This window comes from Eumetopias jubatus, unplaced genomic scaffold (assembly GCF_037043125.1).
Source record: "Eumetopias jubatus isolate StellerSeaLion01/CBP00866 unplaced genomic scaffold, mEumJub1_p1.0 scaffold_15, whole genome shotgun sequence".
Classification (NCBI taxonomy): Eukaryota; Metazoa; Chordata; class Mammalia; order Carnivora; family Otariidae; genus Eumetopias; species Eumetopias jubatus.
In genome coordinates, this window is record NW_028274821.1 from 9,101,033 (window position 1) to 9,125,330 (window position 24,298).

The window sequence follows — 24,298 nt, forward strand, 5'->3', positions numbered from 1 at the left end:
GGCGTCCGCTCCGAAAAATCATTGCCAGCCAAAGCAAAAACAAGTGGGACTATATCAGATGAAAAAGCTTCTGCACAGCAATGGAAATGATCCACAAAATAAAAAAGCAACCTACCGAATGGGAGGAAAAAAAAAACTGCAAATCATCTCTGTTAAGGAGTTAATATTCAATATCTATAAAGATCTTCTACAACTCAATAGCAAAACAATCCAATTAAAAAAATGGGCCAAGATTTTGAATAGACATTTTCCCAAAGACATACAGATGGCCAACAAGTACATGAAAAGGTGCTCAACATCTCTCATCATCAGGGAAATGGGAGATCAAAACCACAATGAGGTATCACCTCACACCTGTTAAAATGGCTAGTATCAAAAAGACCAGAAATAAGAGTGTTGGCGAGGATGTGGAGAAAAGGAGACCCTTGTACCATGTTGGTGGGGATGTCAATTTGTGCAGCCACCATGGAAAACGGTATAGAGGGTCCTCAGATTAAAAAATAAAGACATTATCCAGCAATTCCACATGTGGGTATTTCCATGAAGAAAAGATGTGTGAACCCCCATGTTCATTGAAGCATTACTTATAGTCAAGATTTGAAAACAACTAAGTGCCCACTGATGGGTGAATAGAGAAAATGTGTGTGTGTGTGTGTGTGTGTGTAGTGGAATATTATTCAACCTTAAAAATAATGAAATCCTGCCATTTGTGGCAACATGGATGGACCCAGAGGGCATTATACTACATGACATGAGCAAGATAAATAACCATATGATCTTACTTAAATGTGATTTCTTAAAAATAAAACAAAAACAAACCAACCCTGAGGCTGGTTGCCAGAGGTGGGGGTTGGAGGGTGAGTGAAGGGGGTCAAAAGGTACGACTTCTAGGTAAGAAATAAGTCCAGTGGTTTATGGCAGAGCATAGTAACTGTAGTTAATACTGGGTATGTGACAGTTGCTGAGCAGGTAGATCTTCTACTTTCCCAACAAAAGAAAACATTTGTAACTATTTGTGGTGATGGCTATTAACCAGATTTACTGTGCTGATCCTTTTACAACATATACAACTATTGAATCCGTATTTGTGCACCTGAAACTAACATGTCATTTATACCCTAAGATTTAAAAAGAAAAAGTAGAAGAGGCAGAAGAGAGGGTCCAAGAGAGGCGGCGTGAGGAGGCTGCATGGGACACGGGTTCTTGCCTTCAGCCTCCAAACAGACCCACAGCACCCGAGGACCTATGGAATTGTGAGGTAATAAATTTGGGTCATCGTTTGTGCTGGTTCATGACAGTGGCCCCAGAAAGCTAACGCACCACGTCTCAGGAGAGCTCAGAGAAGGGGATCCTCGAGGGTTAAGAAAGCAGCTCTCTGAAAGCAGATTAGAGACACGGCTCTCAAGTAAGGAAAGCTCTCATCGAGGTCCGTTATGTAGACCTAATGCATCAAATGGTGGGATATCAGAACTGGGGAATAACCGTACAGAATTGGAAAAGGTCAAATTAATAAAAGGCAGACTCACTGCAAAGACTGACACCAAGAACAGAGGTGGGTGTGGGGACAGACACTCGTCACACACTCCAGGCTGGGGGGTGGGACGCAGGCATCCGATGCTTGAACAATGTCCGCAGTGATTTAGGGTAGACGTTTTCAGGACAGTATTTAGAGTGAGATTGATACGTTTTGTTAGACTCATTAATGAATCGTAATGTATATTGCTGTCCGAAGGCACTCACTGCTATGGGAAAAATGTTCATAATACAGAAAAATTAGGCTACGAAACCGTGTGCTGTGGTTTTATGAAGAAAATAGGTAGAGAAAAAAACTGGAAGGCAAATTCTCAAAATGCTAAATGTATACTGGGTAATGGAATTACAAATTATTGTTTCTTAAAAAAATATTTTCCATGTTGTCTGCACTAAGTGTGTAATCAGGAACAAATCTAATAAAAGTATTTGAGGTATGCCTGTATTGTTTCATGTAGCAGACCATAAACTACTGGGGTTAATTACTTGGAGAAGAGGTATGGGGTGAGGACCTAATTAGGAAAGTTTTGACTTTTGAAGGCAGCCTTAACCTTGTGTAAACATATGGATTCTCACCGAGGGCTGGAATGAAGCTAAGACAGAAGAGGTCTTGGGTGCAAAATTTCTGAATAGTTAAGAAGATGTGATACACACACACACACACACACACACAAAATGTAATATTACACAGCCATAAAAGATGAAATTTTGTCATTTGCAGCAACATGGATGGAGCTAGAATATTACGCTAAATGAAGTAAGTCAGAGAAAGACAAATACCATATGATCCCACTCATAGGTGGAATTTAAGACACCAAAAAAAAATGAGCCAAGGAGAAAGAGACAAACCAAGCAACAGACTCTTAACTATAGAGAACAAACTGACGATTACGAGTGGGGATGGAGGAAATAGGTGGTAGGGATGAAGGCGTGCACTCATCTGAAGAGCACTGACAAATGTACAGAATTGTTGAATCACTCTGTCGTACACCTGAAACGAATATAACACTGTACGGTAACTATTCTGCCATTAAAATTAAAAACTTAATTAAAAAAATTTCTGAAGGCACCAAAACTCGGTAAGGCAGGTAAATATCCTAATGCAGTATTTGAAAAACTCAAAATTAATGCAAAAAAAAAATCCATGATGAATAAAATACCAAAATTTTAAATACAGACGGGATCCGTGTTTGATCCACGATGGCTGAGATGGACCACGTTTCCAACTCATTTTGACAATGATTTTCTAAGACACAGACTCTCACGGTGTGCTTGGTCCTGGGTCCAGCAGCCTCAGGATTCCCTGGGAGCGGGTTGGAAATGCAGGCAAGCCCCAACACAGGTTACAGAATCAGAGACGCTGGGGGTGGCGCCCAGGAATCAACGCTCCATAAGTCCCTCCAAGTGAAAAGTCCACTGTGTTACACAACAGTTAGGGGAATGAACAGCAATGTTGGTAGAAAATGTACTTCATGCTGACTTTCCAAAGACAACACTCAGTTGAGTGCTCGCTAGGAGGCTGGCCCTATGCTAAGCTCCCTGCCTGCGCGGAGGGGCATTTTTAGTACCTGGGTTATATAGAGAAGGAAGGGGCCCTTGAGCAGGGTGGTGTACACTGCCTGAGGTGGCCCAGCAAGGACACGCAAGGACACGGGAGCCCAAGGAATGGCATCCAGATCTGCTGGACTCCAACGTCTGTTTTGTTAGCCTCTGTGGAAGCATCTCGGCAGGCGGCGAAGGGCAAAGCCGCGGAAGCAGCAGAGGCCCGGGCTTACCCTCCGACTCGGACTCCTCCTCCTCCTCCTCCTCCTCTTCCTCATTGCTGTCGTCCTCGCTCTCCTCCTCCTTGGCGATTTTCTGCCGAGCACTCTTAAACACGGACTGTAAGACGATGGAGTCTTCATAGATCTAAAGGGTCACGGGGCACCGGTTAAAACCCGCAGCCTGAGGACCCAAGACGCTCAGCAGCAACGTGCTCTCCTCTTCCTCGGGGAACACACCTGCTTTGCTGTACGTGAATCCTCTTACAAACACCAGTGCTAGCTTTTAGCCTGCAGGAAACCCCACCGGAAAACGCTGAGCTCAAACACAGACACTGATTCTTCTGGTAAACAAGCCCATTTGTGGTTGAGATAGTTTGTGTGTGTGTGCGCGCGTATGAGTACGCGCATGGGCATGTATACTCAGAGAGGGGCGGGCTTCCGCAAGAGAGCCTCTCGTTTTTGACAACAAAAGGAATATTTTAAAAAACTACACTTCTTATTCGAGTTGTTCTATCAAATACTCTGGTAAAGGAACCTCCTTTAAAATGCAAATGCCCTCACAAAATGGCAGCTCTTCTTTATTATTGGTTTATCCGCACTGGCTGTTACTCCTCGAATCAATACTTCCTTTTTGGTGTCTGCACGTACCTGAGCACAGACCCGGGAGTTGCTAAGATCTCAAGTTCAAAAATGGTCCCTTTTCTCAAAGAATTAAAAATAGAAGTTACTATATGATCCAGCAATCCCGCCTCTGGATATATACCCAAAAGAATGGAGAACAAGGTCTCCAAGGGAGATTTGCACACCCATGTTTACAGCACCATTATTTATTTATTCTTAATAGCCAAGAGTGGAAGCAAACCCGGGGTCCACGGATAGAGGAACAAAATGCAGTGTATATAGAAAATGAATTCTTCAGCCTTAAAAAAGGAGAAATCCTTTCACCTGCTACAACAAGGATGAACCTTGAGGACATTATGCTGAGTAACAGAAGCCAGTCACAAGATGACAAATACTGTCTGATTCACTTCTATGAAGTAACTCAAGTACTCAAATTCATAGGTTCCCAGGGACGGGGGTGGGGGAGCAGTCAAGGGGGAGGTGTTTCATGGGTAGAGAGTTTCAGCTTTATCAGGTGAAAGCATTCTGCAAATCTGTTGCACAATAAAGAAAACATACTTAATATTGAACTGCACCCTTAAAAATGGTGAAAAGGATACATTTTAGGTGTGTCAACAAATAAAAAACCATGGGAAACAATGGCCCTAGCTCTAGAACAGAGTCTTTATTGTAAAGAGGAGCCACACGCGCGTGAAGGTGACGGGACACCCTGGAGTGAGCACCACAGGACATAGTGCAAGGAGGACAGAGGGTGGGGAGGGGTCCTGGGATGGGGCTGCAGGGGCAGAATTTGCCAGAAATCAAAATTCAGCTGGATAGTAAGGAGTCCATCAGGGCTGAGGAGGTGAGGAGGAGTCCATCAGGGCTGAGAAAGGAGGGGGGCTTTTTAGGGAAGGAGACGAAGCGCATGCATCTGGCATTGCGCTGAGGTCAATTTCCTGGCGATGACGGTGGACTGCGTTAGGCAAGCTGTTGCTGTCTTGTGACCATATAAAGGGTCTGCAGGCTCTCTCTGTCCTGTTTCTTGCAACAGCATGTGTATCTGGGGAAGCAGGTGTTCATGGGGCCAAGTGTGATTGGACCATGAACTGTTTCGGGTGAGAAGTAGCAGAAGGAGGAGACTACAGCACCAGGGTAGGGTATGACTTTGGAAAGCGGCCTACAGAGACAAAACTTGTTCTAGAACCTAATAGCACATGGTGGGTAGTAGATGGGCAGGAGCAGTGAGAGAGAGAGAGAGACAGCAACTAGTGCCCGGGATGAACTGAGAAGGAAGCCAGTTAAGAGGCCATTTGTGACTCTACTTCCCGTGCGAGACGGGGTGTGGGCAGAAAGTGAGGCTGTGGCACGGGAAGGGGCTGGGAGTAGGTTACGAAGATCCCCCCAAATCTATCCAGGGCCTGCAAGCGGTCATTTGCAGAACACACCCTCGTTGACTCTTGTTTTCCCTCGAGGTCTTGGCTTTCCTTTCAGCATTCTTTCAAGAGTGTCTCGAATACAGAAGGCGTGCTTTCGAGAACTAGTGTTTCGACCAAGGGAACACCACTGTGAACTGGAAATGTACTGTCTTTTCAGAAAAGACCCATGCGAGGATTCTCATGTTCTCCAGTTTAACGACTGGAATGGACAGGAGGGTGGGGAAATAAAGTAAGATCCGGAGAGAAGCTTAAGGAACTTATTGGTGGCTTGACATTGATACTGGGTGGCAGACACATGGACCTCTCCTTCCTTCTTCATGACACAAGAGCATTGGACTGGAAATACAGACGGGGCAAAAAGGGGTGCCTACAAAAGGGGCCTGGAACTCGGGTGTACCTGAAGTGAGAGTACCCTCCCATTCTCATCAATTGAGTGTCACTTATGCCCAGCAGACAAGGGGAGTTCTTTATTACAGTTGGCTCGGTAAGCATTTTCTGTAAGCAATTAAGAGATAGCAGGTCTTTTTTTCTCTAGAGGTATATTTTGTTTTGTTTGGCTTTAAATCACAGTAGTTTCACTTCCTGATGCAAGGTTACGGTCAGAAAAACGAAGGTGAATATAATCAAATACACAGTCTCGACAAAAGCAAAAACTGTACCTCTAGCCTTTAAGCATTACGCTAAGTGCCTTCCTGGAATTCCTCCTCTAATTAGAAGCCAAGCCTTGAAGGAAAGCACAAATAGGAGCTAGCGCTAGCACAGCTCTGGTCCAGAGGCTGGCCTTAATTTGGAAGTGCCAAAGCCTCAATTTACTTACACGCTAGCATACGACAGAGGCTTTTCTTATTTTTGATTCTCGCCTGGGGGAGAGGCAATGATTCCAACAGCAGAAAAATGGAATCACTTAAAAGTGCAGAAGCACAGGTTAGGTTCTACATTTGTTCAAACAACTGAAGACATACCTGGGATCCCTCCAAGTTGAACGTCTGAGCATTGTGGCAGAGAAGCATGACATCCTTCTCCAGGTCACCCAGGCTCCGGTACTTGTGATTACGAATTCTTTCCTAATGCAAATTTTGGATAAAACAGAGGAAAGAACGGGGGGGGGGGGAGCAAATAATCATTACTTGGTAAAAAGAAAAAAAAAAAAGAAAAAGAAAAAAGAAAAAGCCTGATTTGATGTTCCCTTTGTCTTCACAGCAGATAGCGCTGCCGGGGATATGGGAGTCAACAACTCCAGGGGGCACCATTCAGAGAGCCCACCCTCCCGCAGGTAGGGGAAGGAGCAGCACAGCATGGGACAGAAGAACAGCAAAAGGATGGGGGGAGGAGTCTGAAACTTCTTAAATAAAACGCAGTAGGTTACATTATGAGCTCTCCACATAACTAAATACACGGAAAGGCCCAAGGATCTCCCCGCCATTTTGGTGACGAGCCCTAGATGGCGGGCGGAGGGGTTGTCCATGGTGCTCGGGCAGGACGCCACTGCCCAGTCCTGAGTGTCGTCATTTCAACGGCTTCACCCCCCCCTTTTTTTTTATCAAGTGCGTAAACAAAATATCTACCTTTATTTTTTTGAAATCCACCGGCTTCCTAATTAATTCATAATATTCTGGCAATTCTTTCCTTGAAGGTAACTGAATGAAGACTTCACTGAGCTGCCGCCCTGAACTGTAAGGGTGGGAGAAACAGACAGACACAGATCCAGTCATATGTTACCAAGGAAGGCGTTTATGTCAGAAAATATCCAAAAAGCAAACGGCATCCCCCGGCCTACAGACGCGGGGCCCTTTAAATCAAGAAAAATCCCACAAGTGTACTGGAGATGAATGCTCCCTGCGCTAACTCCGAAATCACGTTAAAATGCCATTAGAGCCCCACGTCTGTCACGCATAGAATACGGCAAGTCCACTGTGAGTTCCTCCTTCGGAGTGAACGTGGCTCTGTTTTTTGATAGAAATCCTTAAAACGTCCTATTCAACCAACAATTCCATTTTTAAATGAATAATTGAGTTGGTAAAAAAAAAAACAAACAAACACAATGGCTTTATTTCCATATTCCTTTGTCTTCAAACTCCCTGTATATTTAGAAAGTAGTATGTTAGAATATACTCCGGAAACTCAAATGAAAAGCCTTTGTGTGTCTTTCTTTTCCGATTCCTTTTAGAGTATTTTACACGCTGTGAACCATGCGTACCTTTATTAGTATTTGCCAGAGGAACCCCTTCAGATCGCCTAACTGCATTCGTGTGCATACGGAGCCACTTGGGCAGGAAAAAACTAACTTATTAGTGCAGTTGCCTCGTGTATCTGGGATTAGTGCGGTACCCTCCCTCAAACCCATGGTAGCTTTATTTGAAAGCACATTTAATAGCAGCAAATGCTTCGCGACTTATAACTTTGAAAACCAGTCTCTAAAGCATTGTAAGCTTTTAACATCACTTAGAGTATTGGAAGCAGGCACGGTTACAGGAACAGATATTCATTAGGTTCAGGATTCTAACATCTGATTTGGCCTATCCAGATCCATGGCAGCCTGTGAGGTATGGTGGAGTCATTTTTCACAAAAATCTCCCTTCCCTTACGATGCAGTCTCTACTTCCTTTGTGAAGGCACACCTACCAAAAAAAAAAAAAAAAAGCCTAAATCCCTGCCATGTAAATTCTGGAAGGTGAGTCCAGGAGCGTGCAAGCACGCTAGAAGCTGTGGCTAAGAATGAGGGACAATATGCTGTTTTAATCCATAGTCCCAGTTGTATAATTAAAAAATATTCATAATGACAGTTATCATAAAAAAGGCATGCGCAGTAACTCAAATGGTTGCTTAGCAACCAGTGGGGAAAATGCTGAAGAGCATAGGGGCCTGCATAAATTAACCGAAAATCCTCTGTCAAAGGAATGGGCGAGTTTTTCTGTTATGCTGGGTCTTGGCTTTATTTTTTTTAATACATATAGGAGCCTCATAAATATGAAAATCGGGGACACAGACAAGGGGTTTAAGAACAGTGCAGTTTAATAGGGAATTGGATTTTTCGGGTACCGTGGGAAGAACCAAGGAGCGTCCCCCACCCTATGGCCACCGCTACCCCCCTTTTCCGGGCTGATAGATGCATTTGTACCTCCATAAATTATACCAGAGTATGTGACAACAACTGGTTTATTTACTATCACCTTCACCATAGGGCCACAATTTCTGCTTTGTCTCTTTTCCTAGCATTCTGAGATTTATATACACAAACATTTTACCTGCTTGAAAAGGAGTATCTGGAAGGCAATTTACAGGTATCAGTTTTTCTATTTCTATCCCTGTTTTCTCGACAATCAGGAAGTCAGACCTCTTTGTAATCTCAGATTGAACACCTGACCCTCAGTGACATCTTCACGCTGTCATTTTGTACATTGCCAACAGATGGTGTCATTTTTCTATTTGATGGATTACAAGGACATCTGTGCTTTGTACACCTGTGACGGACAGAGTCTCGGTTTCAACTGTGCTACCGGTGAAATAAGAAATAAGCTGTTTTCACCAAGAATGTGATAAAGCGCTTCCGAATGGGGGCAAAATGGCCCAAACAATCCTGGTCCGATGTCCCTGCCTTTAGTCGGGTTGTGGCAATTCCAGACCCTGTGACGAGACAGGTCCAGAATTATCTGTGCTCATAAAGGAGAGAGCTGAACATTCTGAGACTCAGAAAGTAAGACAAAATTTTGTTGATACTGTTTAAAAACTAAGGGCTTACTCGACTCAATATTCCTGTCCTGCTGCCTTTCTCCCGTCTCCCTGAGGACAGAGGCAAACAGAAGACCTGGAAGCTACTGGAAAAGACCTCTTGTGGTTTGCTGGTGCGATCATCATACAGACATCTCGGTTTGGCTTTCAAAGCCCTCCTCTGCTCATGCCCTACAAACCCAGTCTATACTGATGACCTGACTCTTCTCGTCACAACAGCTTCTTTCCTGTGTGCCCGTGAAGACTGTGGTCAACCCCCACTTGCTTAGTCATTTCCAGCCTCCATGCCCCCAACCATACTTCAAGAACCCATTCTCCATGAAAATGGGAAGAAATTCTTACTATCAAACTACCTGCCCAGAACTTAATTCTTCTATGTACCCATTTTTTTTTTTTTTATTTCCTCTTTTCCAAAGCGGGTGGGAACATCTTACATGCGGCCAAGAGCATCCCCCTCCCTGCCGGAGGAGTGGTTCTGATGACCAGCTTGGGCAGAAATGTCAGGAGGACATCCAGCTTTAGGTGACCTATAGAATGCAGCGAGGTAGGGGTGCCTGGGGTGTCTCGGTCAGTGAAGCGTCTGCCTTCAGCTCAGGTCATGACCCCCAGGGTCTTGGGATGGAGCCCCGTGTCGGGCTCCTGTTCAACAGGGAGTCTGCTTCTCCCTCTGCCCCTCCCCACCTCCTGCCCCCAACTTGTGGGCACACTCTCTCTCAAATAAAAAAAAAGAATGCATCAACGTAGAACCACTTGCTACCAAGATCACTACAGTAACTTATTTTTTTCCCCTAAATTAAAGGTAAAAAAAAAAATGAAAAAGGAAGTGAAACAGCCTGACAGAGTTTTGAATTCTTGGCATTTCTTTTTCAAACTTAAGCTGAGCAAAGGCTTTTTAAACATACCTTTTCAAATGCTTTTTTTTTTTTTTCACCCCAGGGCTGGAAAGTTTTTTTTTTTTTTTTAAGTCCAGAACAATGGACTAATTGTACAATGGTTTGCAGAAGGTGTTCTGTTTCTGTTGAAATGCTTAACCTACCCCCCCCCCCCCAGGTATTTTCCATTATGTCACCTTGTACAATTTAAGGACTCTAAGTAGAAATTGTTCGCTGGAAGAGTGCTGCTTTCCATGACCGAAATGACACCTGCTTCCCTGCTCCCAAAAAAGGATTCCACTGGTGGTACGTTACTTCAGATCGATCTCATACAGAGATCTATCACAGAACAGGAAACGTGACCCTGATAAGGAACAACCTGGGTGGGGGAGGAGCGTAACCTAAAATATAAAATAACAGTGTGCACTGCAGAGAGTTTCCAGGTGCTGGTCGACCAAGCAGACCGGGGGTTCCTGCCCACAGAGGTGAATGGACACAGACACATGTGGCCCCAATGTCAGGGTGTGTGAGATGGAAGGGCCCCCCGTGTCACTGTGGGAACAGTGGTTTGCAAACCCCAAATGTACTGTTCGTATGTGTGTGTGCATACACATGGATATGCAGGCACACAGGTGAGGTTTACTTTGCTGGGCTTCGTTTGGGAACCTACTTCTCTCCCCTTACTTCTGCAAACCAAAGGACACACAAAACTTTCACATCTGTACTCCTGGGATTCTAAAATGGTGACAGCATACATGAAGAATGTCACAGAAACATCAGCTTTCCCTTTGATTACATTTCAGGTATGGCAGAAGACGGAAGTGCTAAGAGACCTAATCCTTTAAAATGCTGGCTATTCTGCCTTTTCTGTAACCCAAACCAAGAAGATAAGGTATTGGGTGAGAGGTTTTTGGTTTTTGTTTGTTTTAGGATTTTCTTTTCACCTGCCCAGGCTGATCTGTTGACAAGCATGGATAATGGATACTTCTGAAAAAAAGAATTTAGCTAACACTGAAAAAGACCTATGTATACACGTAATACAACCTATCTTGCCTCCATAAAAAAAAAAAACAAAAAATGCAAAACAATGATGTCATGATTTAGAATACCCACTTGGGGTTGGAAGGATTTTACAAAAAAAAAAAAGTTACTACAATAAGGAATCAAACACAGGAAATCTTTTGGGATGAAAACTTTAAAAAATTGGGTCAACATTGGAGGGCAGTAGGTGAAAGCATGCTGTTGCTTTTCAGGGTCAGATTCTGGTGAGGTTTCATACAAACCACTTAAAAATGTACCTGAAACACAGCAGCACCCCACTTCCCCCAGAGAGCCCCCAGAGACCCGAGCTAGGCACGAAACAGGTGTGAGAAGCACCCGCGCTCCGTGTTCGCTACTGAGATCTCTCACCTGAGTCTTACTGAGTATTGATCGATAATTGATTGATAATTCCTAACAAGCTTGGAAACCTGAAGAATATGGGAGGTTATGGCCAAACAGAATGCAATTGGGGTAAGCTTGCCTTTGGCAGTGGAAGTGGTGGTGGGTAAAAATCACCCCAAGGGTTGTGTCAGGAGTGTAGATACAGGATGTGCCTGAGGTGTCAACAAAAATAAGGTTACATCAGGTTAATGCAAGGTAAGTGCCCCAATGTTAGCAGTTGATAAAAGGCTCAGTCAGCTCAGTAAGAAAAGCAGCAAAGATTTATACCCTGCTGCGTGGTTCTATTTTTGGCGATCCACTCTAGGCCAATAACACGTGTGTAATATAAGTACGTCCATGTAACAGACACATACATACATGAATGATGTTCAGCACAGCGTTATTTAGAATAACTAACTGAAACCATCCAGAACGTGTGCTGGGGAAAGGACAATAGAATGCTAGAGAGTCTGAAATTACGAATTCAAAGATGATGCCTTGAAGAAGGGAGAAATCCTTGTTAGGACCTTCAGTAAAAATAAGTAAATAAATAAAATAACACAGGATATCAAACTGTAAATGCAGTACAACTGCAACTGGGTTTTTAAAAAGTCATAAACTAAGGACCACAAGGAGATATGCCAAAGCATAAATAAATATTCACAACAACGCACTCTGATTCAACAGAAGGAGGATTTACACTCTAATGTAATTTGTAACCATATCATCATCCATAAATAAAGTAGGTCTCAAAACACTTTTACTGGGTTACCTTCTTTGAAAACATGCTCTAAGTCAAAAATCTAATCAAATTTTTTTCTGGGGAAATGAGATCTAAGGGGTATATGACCAACTTTTATTTACGTCACCATACGTACGACATTTCACCAACTGGCACCTTTTAATTCTACCATAATAAAGCCAAATAAATAGAATAATTGCATCAAATTTATAATGTATCACAATCATTAGAATCTACTATACTGTGAAGTTCCTATTTATTTCTTCAGCTTTCTCTCCTCAAACTTACTACTACAAATCAAAGGTGCCTGTGGGATTCTGAGAATATGATTTCTTTGCTTAGACAAGCATTTTGAGGAAACTTTGAGATCTATCACCTATCCCTTGACTCTTTTAGAAATACTGACCCAGGATGTCTGGTTGCTTCCCCTTTTTTCTCACCTGACATTTCTTAAGAGCAGATAGAAGTATCGAATCCTAACTGCACACCTGTCCACCTGTGTGACCTTGGTCAGCTACTTCACCAGTCTAGGTCATGTCATCCTGAAGACTTGGACAGCACTCAGAGAAAGCCCTCCTTTCAAAAGGCAAGGACGCACCTTCCCTTCCCGAGTATTTCATTCTTGGATCCGACCCTGTGTCTCTACTTCGTCACGGTAAAAACACTTCAAAGCTTTTGGCTGCAATGTGACCAAACTCAAAAGCACAAAACTGTCACAGGCAAACAAAATCAAATGCCTCTCCACCTGAGCCTCAAGTCCCATGCGTCACTTTGTTAGAGGGGTGGGTTAAAGGGGGCCCCGGAGGGCTGCTCTGTCCTGAGTTGCTATTTTAGCAAATTCCTAAGGAAGATGTAGGACGTGTGATTCTAAGGAAGGAGGCAGAATTTTTCCCCATGACTATGCAAGAACATATATGCCCAATAACTGCCATCTTTCAGAGCAATCCGTTTTTTATTAAAATGCTTATGGAGTGGCTTTAAAGACGGTTCTATCAGCCCGTAAGAAAACCCGCCTTGTTATCCAGCTGGGACTCCTCCTCCTCCCGCAGAGAGAGGTCATTTGTGCTGGTTTTGGTCTGCAGCTCTGAGAGGCAGAGACCCTGCTCTTCCCAGGCCAGACTGACCCGGGAAGCCTCAGGAGGCCTTCTGCGCCTTGGAAAGCAGACAGGCTAAGTTTATCTGTGGGCTGCCCATTGCTTTATGTGGGTATAATTGGCGGAGTATCATAAATAAGTGTCAAGTCACCAGGAGTCCAGGTAGCCTTTTCTACTAAATGCGTGAGTAGTAGTAGTATTTGTCATGAGGGAAAAATAAAGTACCGAAATCCACATTTCCCTGAGCAAATTCTCCCTGGACAAAATGCAACTCCTGAGCTCCACGTCGGCATTTCCCAAAGTGTGCTCCACGGAACACAAGCTTAATGGATTTTTAATGGATCTCCCTGGAAAAGGGGGTTTTGTTGGTCGAAGGAGTTTGGGACACACTGGGTGGAATGAAGCTCCATAGGTTACTTTTGATCAGACTTCTCAGAGCCTCTAACTGCACCACCGGGGCATCTCCAAGAAGCTACAGGACTGGAGTTTGAGGACCCCAATCTGGGGAGCACCCTCCCAGACAATGCATGAGGCTACGACCTCACCAGGCTGCAGCTACGTAAGATAAACTGTCGGCCCTGAGACTGAGCCCCAAGTATCCAATGCAGGAAGAAAGGCTCTTCACCTCCAACGAAGATTTTCTACAAGTGTGTCCACTTGGTCACACTACTATTTCATGAGACTTTCTCGTCTAATTAGAGCTACTATATGCAAAAGTGCTCGGGCCCGAGATCCATAGTCCTAGCCTCCCTCCCCTATTTAAAGAAAGACACAACGTCTGGTGCCAACATCGCTAAAAATAAATTTCATCTGAAAGAGCTCGTTGGCCAGTCCTGAAGGGATAGTCAATACCAGCAACCTAATCCCAACCTCAAGGGCAGTTTACAGCCATGCAGAGAAATTGGGATTTCCTGGGAGGGCGGATGTCAGGCAGGGTAGCCGTGCACGCATGTGGCACCCGCACATGCCGCCTGTCCGTCCACCTGCATCCCTGTGACTGGCACCACACTCACTGAGCAGAGACCCCCGGGCGATCTGTACGTTCTCTCTCCCGTCCGGTCTGCTCTGGGGTCTTGTCAGTCACACGTCTGGGAAGCCACCTCTGTCCTCACACCCACCACCTTGTCCCACGCTTTGCCCCCTTCCCTTCCTTGCGGGGTCCAGTCCTACTGGGATCCACATGGTCTGTAGAGGGTCCCGCTTTTCCCTAACACATGGTGGCCCATGCACAGGGGACTGAGTGCCTCTGCCCTGTCCTCCACCCCTGCAGTCTACTTGGGGGTCCCCACTCTGTGCACGATTAGACCCGATGCCTTCGCCGCGCCTTGCGACCCTCCCCTCCGTCCCCATACACGATGTACTCATACCCGGTATGTGTTCTTCCTTCGTAGCTCCTGCCAACTACGCTTTAAGGCGTTCCACTGGATTCATTTCTACCCCATTCTCAGTACTCGCACAGAGACTGGCACAGAAAACGGCCAGTGCTTCTGAACACATGAAAAAAAGAACTTTCAAATTCTGTTCATCCTAATACAAACTCTGAACAACACACATCATAAACTTGGGTGTATGGAAAAAAGCAGCGTACATGCCAGTAAGGGACGAGAAAGACTCCAGAGCCCGGACAGCGGAAGTTTCAAAACCCCTTGCTGTGGCTCTGTCAATCATAATTTAAATGTGTCTTCTGTAAAAATACATGTATCCAGATCCCAGCTACATACAGCCCTATCACCTCCAGGAAAAGCCCAGGCATGACCCGGAAGGCTTGCAATACTCTTTAAAGTTGCGATTCATCCACTTTTCATGGTCACATGACCATTTTGATGGAAGGGGGCAGGAGCTTATGTCTGTCCTTGTTTACCGGGTTGGGCGTTTAGCCACGTCACCCCATTTAGACCATAAAGCCTCCTTTCCATGTTGGGATGGGCAGGGGTAGGGTGGTGGAAGCTGTTATCCAAGTTGCTTCCTTATTTAAAGTGGCCAAAGTAATAATCATAATTTATGTCATAGTTATTTGTAAATCCAGATGAGTTCGGTCTCATGATGCCAAGAACGAAACACAATTCTTGACGTCCCCGCAGTGAACACCACGGTTGCAGTGTCTGGCTTCCAGGGCCGAACCCTGTTTCCTCAACACCAATAGGAATTATCAAAAAAGAAAAACAAAAAAATCAACCATCTTGCACAACAGTCCCATCCCCACACAGACACGGGTAGGCCCAAATCATTCCCACGTTTCATTGCCTTAGATGCGCCACTGAGGATGGGTATTCATTCTGGAAAAGAAGCTTCAACGCCTCTTCCTCCTCGCCCTAAGCTGGTTCCTACGCTAGTGAGGAAAAAAATGCTGTAAACGATGTCACTGGGTCAACCGACACAAATGGAAGAGGGATAGTCAAGTATATCTTTTTTTTTTTTTTTTTAAGTTCAGGCTGACTGAAAGAAAAAAGTCTTCCGTTTAGCACTAGTAGCTCCTAACCCTGGGAAGTCTTGCACATCCGCCCTCTCCCACGCGACCAACATCACCTCCTTCTCCCGAAATCTCGAGGCGGAAAGCATTTGTGCTTTCCACCCCCAGAAGCAAAAGCACACAAAGGTCAAACGGCCTGGCTCGGGACGCTCAGGACCACGGGGCAGGCGAGGTGCAGGGGAGGCCAGCAGCCCACCCGGGGCGCCGACGCTCTGCACAAGGCCCGTTGACTCCAGCACGCGCCTTTCCCCGCGCCCTGCCGCGGCGCCACCGCCACCGGCGCCCTTCGGGAAGCTTCCACACCGAGGCAGCCCCAGGGGAGGAGGCCCGCGGGTGTTAAGACAGAAGCGCGTCTCCGAGGTGCGGCAGGGAGGAGGAAGGGCACTTAGAACGCGGGCGCATCCAAACTGAAGCGCGCACAGACACCTTCGCAAGCCCTGGAGGATGTTTTAGAGGATCCGTGCGCCTCCATCCCCCACCCCGAGCAGGGGCCGTCGGGGAGGGGGGGGCGGGCACGCGGAGAAATGGGCTGCCGGCTCCTTCGGAGTCGGTCTGTGTGCTGCGCCAAGGGATACCTGTATTCAGAGACAAGGGGATACAAGACGCATCCTGACCTGTTTCCTTCTATTTCCAACTGAGAATTACCGGGCACCTTCTCCACGTTACACCTGTGGTAGAGTAGAAAGAACACCGGCGTCAGAAGACCTGGGTTCGAGTCCCAGCCCAGCTCTTCCTGCCACGTTGGGTGACCTTGGGGGAAGGCATTTCACTTTTCCAAGCCTCACCCCGCTCACCCACCTGCCTCGCCTACTCGGGGGATTTGGGGGAAGACCACGTGAGGTTCTGGGTGGAACCACACTCGGAAAAAACACACAGTTCTCTGGAAATGGGGGGAAAACCCCAAAAAACGATTTCCTGTATTTCCTCACGTCTCTGAGACTTTTCCCGCTTCTTTTAAACACGTCAATGCCTCTTATGCTGATGCCCTTTCCCTCTGCGCCTGTTCTAGGGGAGCATTAGGGCTCAGGTGCCATCCACTGCCCAGAAGCAGTGCAAGTCAGGCAGCACTGGCTGGGGAGGGGCAGGGAGGGGCGTGACCTCACCAGAGTAGCTGTGACCTGTCCCTGTCCGAGCCTAGCTCCTACGACTTACCTCGAGAGCTGGAGCACACGATGTGGAGGCAGCCAGCATAGGGAGGGCACTCCAGAGGACACCACCCAGCTAGCTGGCTCTGCCTCCCAGCCCTCTAGTCTTTGCAAGTCCCTGGAACGGGAAAGGACCAGGAGCCACCACCCGAGGTCTCTGGCCCTTCCACGGGCCTCCAGGGAAGCCGCTTCAGTTGAGCCATCCTGAGCCTGTTACACTACTGTCCCTTTGTGCAGTGGCAAATAAAGCAGATACGGGGCGTGAGATGTTGGAGAAACTGCCCTCTCATCCAGACCTTACTTCAGGTGAGGACAGCACCCCCTGGCACGCAGCGCCTACCTGGGGCTGCCTAGAAAAATCCCTTCCTGGAGCCACTGCTGGCTCTTAGGAGGGCTCGAGGCATGGCAGGCGGGGGGGAAGCATACACCGGGAAGAGAGGAGAGGTAGGGAAAAAGAAAATGAGCTGGAATGTCTGAAAGAAGAGGGAGAATAGGAAGGGACATGATGGAAGGCGAAGTTGGGAAGGTCATCAAGGTCGGACTATGGAAGACTACCTTTCCCACGCTAAGAAGTTGGATCATCATCATCATCATCGTCCAGTAGGCAAAGGGAAACCGTGCAACGTTACCAGGGAGCCAGGATCAGACACACACCCCAGAGAGGCAGGACGAGGAGCAGACGGGAGGCAGGGGACACAGGCAGCAGGTCAGGCCAGCCACGGGGAGGGCTTCTGCAGAAGCGTGTGGGGCCACACAGAAGCCAGGGTGGCCAGGACAGATGCTCGTGCGTGTGGTGAGGGAACTTGGTATCTGAGTGCAGATCAGGAATAAGGCATGGGGTCAGGAATGCTTTTTCTACTGTGCCTTTGGGACGCTGGGTTTGTGATTATGGTAACCACGGGGACACAGAGGACAAACAGCCCACAGTGTCTCAGGACCTGCAGTGATGGAGGAAGAGAAACGTGGCAACAAGAAATACTATCTTAGTTTATAGAGCAGGATGTAAATAATTCGGAGAACGATGAGCAAGGTTCTGTGAGCTGAAACTAATGAAGATTGGAGATCACAAGGGATGCAAGACTCGGAACAAAAGAGATCCTGGCAGAATAATTTTGAATGATTCAGGTGAGGAGTAGATGGGGACAGACCTACCCAAGCCAGCTATCTGATCACCTTAGGCGTGGGAAGAAAAAGGGTACAAAATACCAAAACAACAATTAAAAAAGAGTTCAAGGAAGAATAGAGTGATGTGGATTTGGTTTGGTTTTATTTATTTTTTTAAGATTTTATTTATTTATTTGACAGAGAGGCACAGCGAGAGAGGGAACCCAAGCAGGGGGAGTGGGAGAGGGAGGAGGAGGCTTCCCGTGGAGCAGGGAGCCCGATGCGGGGCTCGATCCCAGGACCCTGCGATCATGACCTGAACCGAGGGCAGACGCTTAACGACTGAGCCACCCAGGCGCCCTTGGTTTGGTTTTAAACATCTCTGTTACTACAAATCCATTTTGGAGGGGCAGGAGGAACAGTGGTATGGATAGTCCACCCTGGATCGAAGCCTCCAGATGGTGATCAATGCGGGAGAGCCCCTCTCCCTACCCTCCCCCCCGCCCCCCCGTAAATAATGCACTTCAGGTCAAGCACTTGAGAGGAAACCCTGGAACAAGGCAACATTTTAACAGGAGCCCATCCCTTCTGGAGAATGGACTGATGTGATGTAGACCTTCAAAGACAGCAGCTCGGCCTTCCTCAAATAGAGGGAAATGCTACCAGTGACTTTGGGGTGTACAGGAGGTAAACGAAGACACTTTGTCCTAAGGTTGGAGGTCTACCCAGTCTTTCTGCGGAAAGGTGTTAAAATGTATTGGAAAGGTGCTAAAATGTAATGGAATAAGATGAAATGGTACCTCTCCTTTCCCAGGGTAAATGTCTTTATAATGATAGCATTTTTTTTCTTCCTAAGTGACCCTAAACACGAGATAACGTCATTGTGTCCTCCTATAATGAGCTCACGTGATCCCTCCCTTCCCTAAATTCCCCTGGTCGGTCACCTGTTGGAAGGAAGACCATGTGGTAGGAAGACTATGTCCTCCAACACATGTATGGTGAGCCAGTGGGGTAAGTACTTTGAGGGTTTTTTTGTTTTGTTTCGTTTTTGTCGTTTTTTCTTTACCCTCTGGCCCTATTCCGTAGTACAGGGCTGCAAATAAGGGAGGAATGCCATACATATTTCCAGGATGAATGAATGATTTTCTACAACTGAGGACAGCTAAAACTCGGAACAAGCCCAGGCTTTCCACCATTCTCAGACATGTCAACCAAGGCTTCTTAAAATTCACAGCAAGAAGAGGACAGTTCCTGTTCAGGGAGGACAGCAGAGCCCCAAGACTGTCAGGGAGGAAGGAGCCCAGCGGTCACCAGCCCTGCCCCTACTTCTCACCATGGGCCAGGGTTTCATCCACCAATCAGACTGGCCAGACAGATACTTCCTGCCTCGCCCACTGCTTCCCTCCCTCCAGCCTCAAAGCTGGACCTGAAGTCCCAACTGTTGGCAGACGGCAGGGCCAGTCCTCCTGGAATGCTCGCACTACAGTCCTCAAAACAACGGCCAGGGAGTGAGGAGATGACGCCACCTCATCTTCTGTTTCCAGATTCTTCAGGGATGAGAACAATGCTCAGATTTGAAAAGCAAGGCACAATAAATGCTGAACAAAAGCTACCAATGGGAGAGTCGACGGAGCATAGGAAGGCACTTCAAATGAGTCCAAGTCTCAGTTGCAAACTAATTACATCCTGACGGAGTGTGTGGATTGCTTCTCATCATGTTTAAGAAATCACAAAGAATAGAAATGGAGTCAGAAGACGAGAAGAGTGCCGGTGTCCCTATGTCAAAATGAAAAAGGAAACTCGAGGCTTCTATGCTTGCTGTGGACCCTCCGTTAAAAAAAAAAAAAAAAAAAAATTAGGAGAAATTATTCAGATGCCACGGGGCTATTTAGGGAAGATATATAACATCATTTGAGTACCAGTAGCGGGTCTCCTGGATAAAGCCTTGGCAGGCTAACCTCATTTCATCCTTTCGGTGGGGTTTCTAGGTGGACAGACTGGAGAGGTCACAAATGTGGTATCTCTTGGTTTTAGCCTTGACAAAGGAGAGATGAATGTGCATGACATGATGGCACCGTCATGTGAGTTCGCAGACCGTTGATCAACTTTAGGTATTACTGGTTACTATATTCCTGTCAACCTGAAGTGGTTTTTCAGGGGGCACAGGAGACTGTCCTTTGCCCTTTAGAAGTTTCTCAACAACAGCTTATAACAAATCTTCTGTGGACCAAAAAAAAAGAAAAAGACCTAGACAAGGAACCATTTTTTTTTTTTTAAAGGCCTAAAAATTAAGTTATAACGGTAGACTAGAAAGTTGAGACATGAATCAGTTAAACAGAACTGACCGGGGAAAGAATGAAGTCAGTAGATAAAGGTTCAAAAAAAAAAAAAAAAAAATCAAATGCTTACTTAAAGGCTAACCTTGGCAGCTTCGAGTGACAAAAGAGCTTTCTGCATGTTTTGGGGGAATGGAAGCTTTCAACAAGTCCCATGTTCCATAAAGGTTAAGTCTGTGTCAGAGTTGCTGGAAAACGTTACTACGCTCTTGAGTCATGGTAACAGAATACTGGTTTCCAGCCCAAGGAAGCTAACCACCCTGTACTTAGCCATCAGAATACCTCTGGGATTCTGGGTGCCGTATGTTCAGTGGGACACTGAGAAAGCAGGATGTGCCCAAGGAAGGGGACCAGAATGGCGAACGTCTAGATATCACTCAGAGCGCAAAGGGAGGGGTTTCAGCCTCAAGGAGAATGTCCTGAGGTGGATATGTTGTTCACAAAGGACATTTCTTGAAATGAGGAACAGGTTTACTCGCTGAAGGTCCAAGGAGAATAGCTAGACGACAGAAGGCTGAGTCCATTTTCATATAGGAAATGACTATTGTGTTTAGAGGTATCCTTCAGTGTCCTGAACTGCCCCCTAACACAGTGGACTCATCCCTGGGAGTGTCCACACACAGGTTGGATGGTGGTCTGTCCAACGTGGTGTCGGAGACACGCCTGGGTTGTGGGAAGATGGACCAGGGAGGGCTAAAACCCTGAATCCCTCTAGAATCTTTGCCTTATCCAAACAACTCTAAGCCACGTCTCTCGACTTGGGACAGCTCTCTCTGGGAGACCCTACCCCTCACCACCTTGTTCTAGATCTCATCCCTGGGGCAGTTTTAAAGGGTTACACATGCAGAGGAGGAGGAATCCCTTTTTTAAAGAAATCGAGTCCGAGGTTAAATATTACATAATCTTACAACAGTATTTTTAAAAACCTTCTACAGAAACAGAAAACAATGAATGTAAGTCAAAACAAGTACTACTTAATTTAGGGGAAAAGAAAAAGCTAGGAACGAGTAATAGCTGACCAGTACTGCCTTCCGATAGCAATTACCGCAGAAGGATTTTACATTTGTGAATCACACAAAATCACTGGCTCTCTGGGGTCACATTTTAAAAAGTACCCTCCCTAAAAAAAAAAAAAAAAAAAAAAAAAAAAAAAAAAGAAAAAGGCCTGGCACTGAAAACAAAGGGAATAAATAGATGCTTAAATTATCCTAGTTCTTTATAAAAAAGAAAGATACATCTGTCCCAGAATCATGCAAGAACTTTGAAAAAACCGTCTCATGAGAGCTAATTAATTCTTATGTATCAGTTAAATATAGATGGCAGTTCTTATTTAATACACCGCTAATCTGTATGACTGTCAGAGCCCTAACATTTGGCTGAGGTGATAGGAGGGAGGTGAGCACTGGTGGCATTTCTTGCGCAGGTAGGCTGAGTTACTATATTAGCAGCTGACTTTAATGGTACAGAAATCTCAACACATGGAGGGGTAGGTACATTTCCCAGCAGTATTTTCTAAAACCAACAAAAATATAACAATGTATCCAATTAAGGCCCGCCTAATTTGAGAGCCTCCTACTTCAGAACCAAGTTGGGTAAGAGAAATAAAACACAGAAATATTCAGAATCAGTGCTTTTTCTAGATTACTAACATGAACAATCCATGAAACACGCAGCAGCGACCGAGCACATGCTCCCTAGAATGTACCCAAATGTGGAAGCTGGCAGGATGGGCCTTAGGAGGGTACTTTTCAAGCAAGGGTTAAATAAGTAACTGAAACCAGAGAATGGGGAGGGAAAAAAAAAAAAGTACTTAAAGTCTGCATGCTAAAATATACAAATATTCTTTCCCCCTACAATACAAGCAGAGACATGCTCAATAATCAGTCCCAGTGAAACTGTGTTTTCTATTTTTTTGGGGGGGGGGATGGAAATTCTATCAGCAAGGACACTTCCTTTCAAGGGCTCAGAGCTCCATTTAGCCACCTGATGAGCTAAAAGTAGTCAGAGAGGCTGATTATTAGTAATGAGATGCCTCCACCCAGCTTGGCCTGTATTAACTCCTCAAACTCACAGAACGCCTCTCAAGGCAGCTACAGTCAATCCTTCCATTTCGTGGATGAGGCAAACAGGCTCAGAGAGGTTGAGGAAGGTGCCCCAGTGCCCCACAGGTAGTCAACGCTGGATTCAAGACTTAAACATGGGTAGCTGAACCCCGGCGAGAGCTTGTGCCATCAGCTACCGGGCTGTGCTTAGCTCAGGGGTAAGGGATGGAACCTCACATTTGGTGGGGGTTTCGAGGAATGTGGTCAGCCCACAGCTATGTGTTTCAGGAAGTCATAAACTCAAAAGGCTATGGAGCCAGCAGGTAATATAAAGGAGTCGAATGGGCCAGGTGGGAAAGGCATGGATGACCAATGGCCACCAGCACTGGCCACCCACACTGGAAGGGTGGCAGCAGGTGATGGGGAGTGGGGGCACCCCAGAGCAGGAGAGCCCGTGGGGAGGGGGTGGCCACGTCTCCATTGCCACCGATTGTGACCTTAGGGAAACCTGAGTAGAATGTAGCATGATCTTTAGGTTGTTTGGAGAGAATGGAAAACACCTGAAGTTGATACAAAATCTCGCCAGTTTCATGTGTTTGTTTGCTTGCTTTTTGTCCTCCCTTCCCCCACCGCAACAACATGAACCATAAAGTAAATCAATCTGTTGGCAATATGTAGTCCACCAGCTGGTGACCTCTTTTACACCATTAAAGGAGGAGCGAGCCATCACCTGGAATAGAAGGCCAAGCTTCTAAACCTCTTCTTGGCTCGTCTCAGTGTTCCCTGGGCCCTAGACTCACTCAGCAGGTTACGAACAAGGCACACCTGGGCAAAGTGACAGATGCTACCTCTCCTGAGACAATGGCAAAAGCGTTGGTGGCGTATGCAAGAGTGACCCGACTTATTTTTCCTTGCACCAGGGGCTGATCAAATAAGGCATCATTGTCCAAGCTGGTTTCCTGGAAACCATTCCTGCCTGTGGCACATCTATTGGTAGGGCTGGGGACAGAGAGAAACTTGACAGAGTTATGGACTCTTGGCTTACAAAGAAATCTGCACGTTCGCTCTGGTCAAAGAAACAGACTTGTGACCAAATTTTCATTCCTTGGATGGCTGTCATTCCCGTCAACGAGCAGCTTATCCAAACCCAATATAATGGGGCTGCTCTTTGTCACCACTTCCGAAAGATGCAAGGGGATGCACTTGAAAAAAAATAACACCACCAACCAAAAAAAAAAGAAAAAACAAAAAGTAAAAAGAGTAAGCAGAGAACCTAAAAGATCTGGGACACAAACAGGGGCATGAAATCCTGACTCTTTCACACACACCCCCTCCTGCCACCTTCCACCACTTCTGGAAACTCCTTAGGGATGATATAATGAAGACCTAACAATGAAACCTCTGGGTGGAAAGTATTTTCCTTTTTATACTACTTCACCTTTATAATGAGGTTTTCTTCCTGGTATAAAACATGCACTAAAGTCACAATGAAAAACTGAAATCACAACTTAGTTGTTCATGTTAAACACTCCCAGGTGTACAGAGCAACACTAGTTAATGTAAAAAAAAAAAAAGATTAGTAACCAAAAACTGATCAATGCCGCTATACCATCCAGAGAAATACAATGTTTAATTCTGTTTCCTATCGATTCTTTAATTGGAACGAGATGTGATCTTCCTATGAAAACTGCATCACATGATTGATTATCAAGCAGAAACCAAAACAACTACCCAAAATGCAGTCGAACTAGTTTATCTACTGTATCAGGCTGACCGACACAGGTCTGGGGATGATAGTGCCCGGCACAGATTTCTCAACATTACACTGAAAAGTTCCACGAACACGAGTTACATCTACTGAAATGCCTTGTCTAAGTAGTATCATTACGAAGGAGAGGGTTTGAAACAAGCGCTCAGACATTCAAGTGTGTTGGAAGGAAAGAAGGAATGGCATTTCTGACGAAGCATCTGTTTGGTTTTTTCATCAGAGTCTTGACATGAAATATTTAC

At 45.8% G+C, this 24,298-nt stretch overlaps 1 protein-coding gene across 4 annotated transcripts in view; it reads right to left on the reverse strand.

Annotated features, from left to right (window-relative positions):
* The window catches only part of SMARCA2 (SWI/SNF related BAF chromatin remodeling complex subunit ATPase 2), a 169,616-nt gene that overhangs the window by 12,888 nt on the left and 132,430 nt on the right, over positions 1-24,298 (reverse strand). For 3 of the 4 annotated variants that reach the window (XM_028117303.2, XM_028117304.2, XM_028117305.2), the window contains exons 29-32: positions 16,276-16,329; positions 6,898-7,003; positions 6,295-6,396; positions 3,306-3,438 (exon numbers count right to left, since the gene is read on the reverse strand). In XM_028117303.2, the coding sequence (XP_027973104.1) occupies positions 3,306-3,438; positions 6,295-6,396; positions 6,898-7,003; positions 16,276-16,329 (395 nt within the window). The remainder of the gene's footprint in view (positions 1-3,305; positions 3,439-6,294; positions 6,397-6,897; positions 7,004-16,275; positions 16,330-24,298) is intronic. The other variant, XM_028117307.2, reaches the window with a different exon arrangement.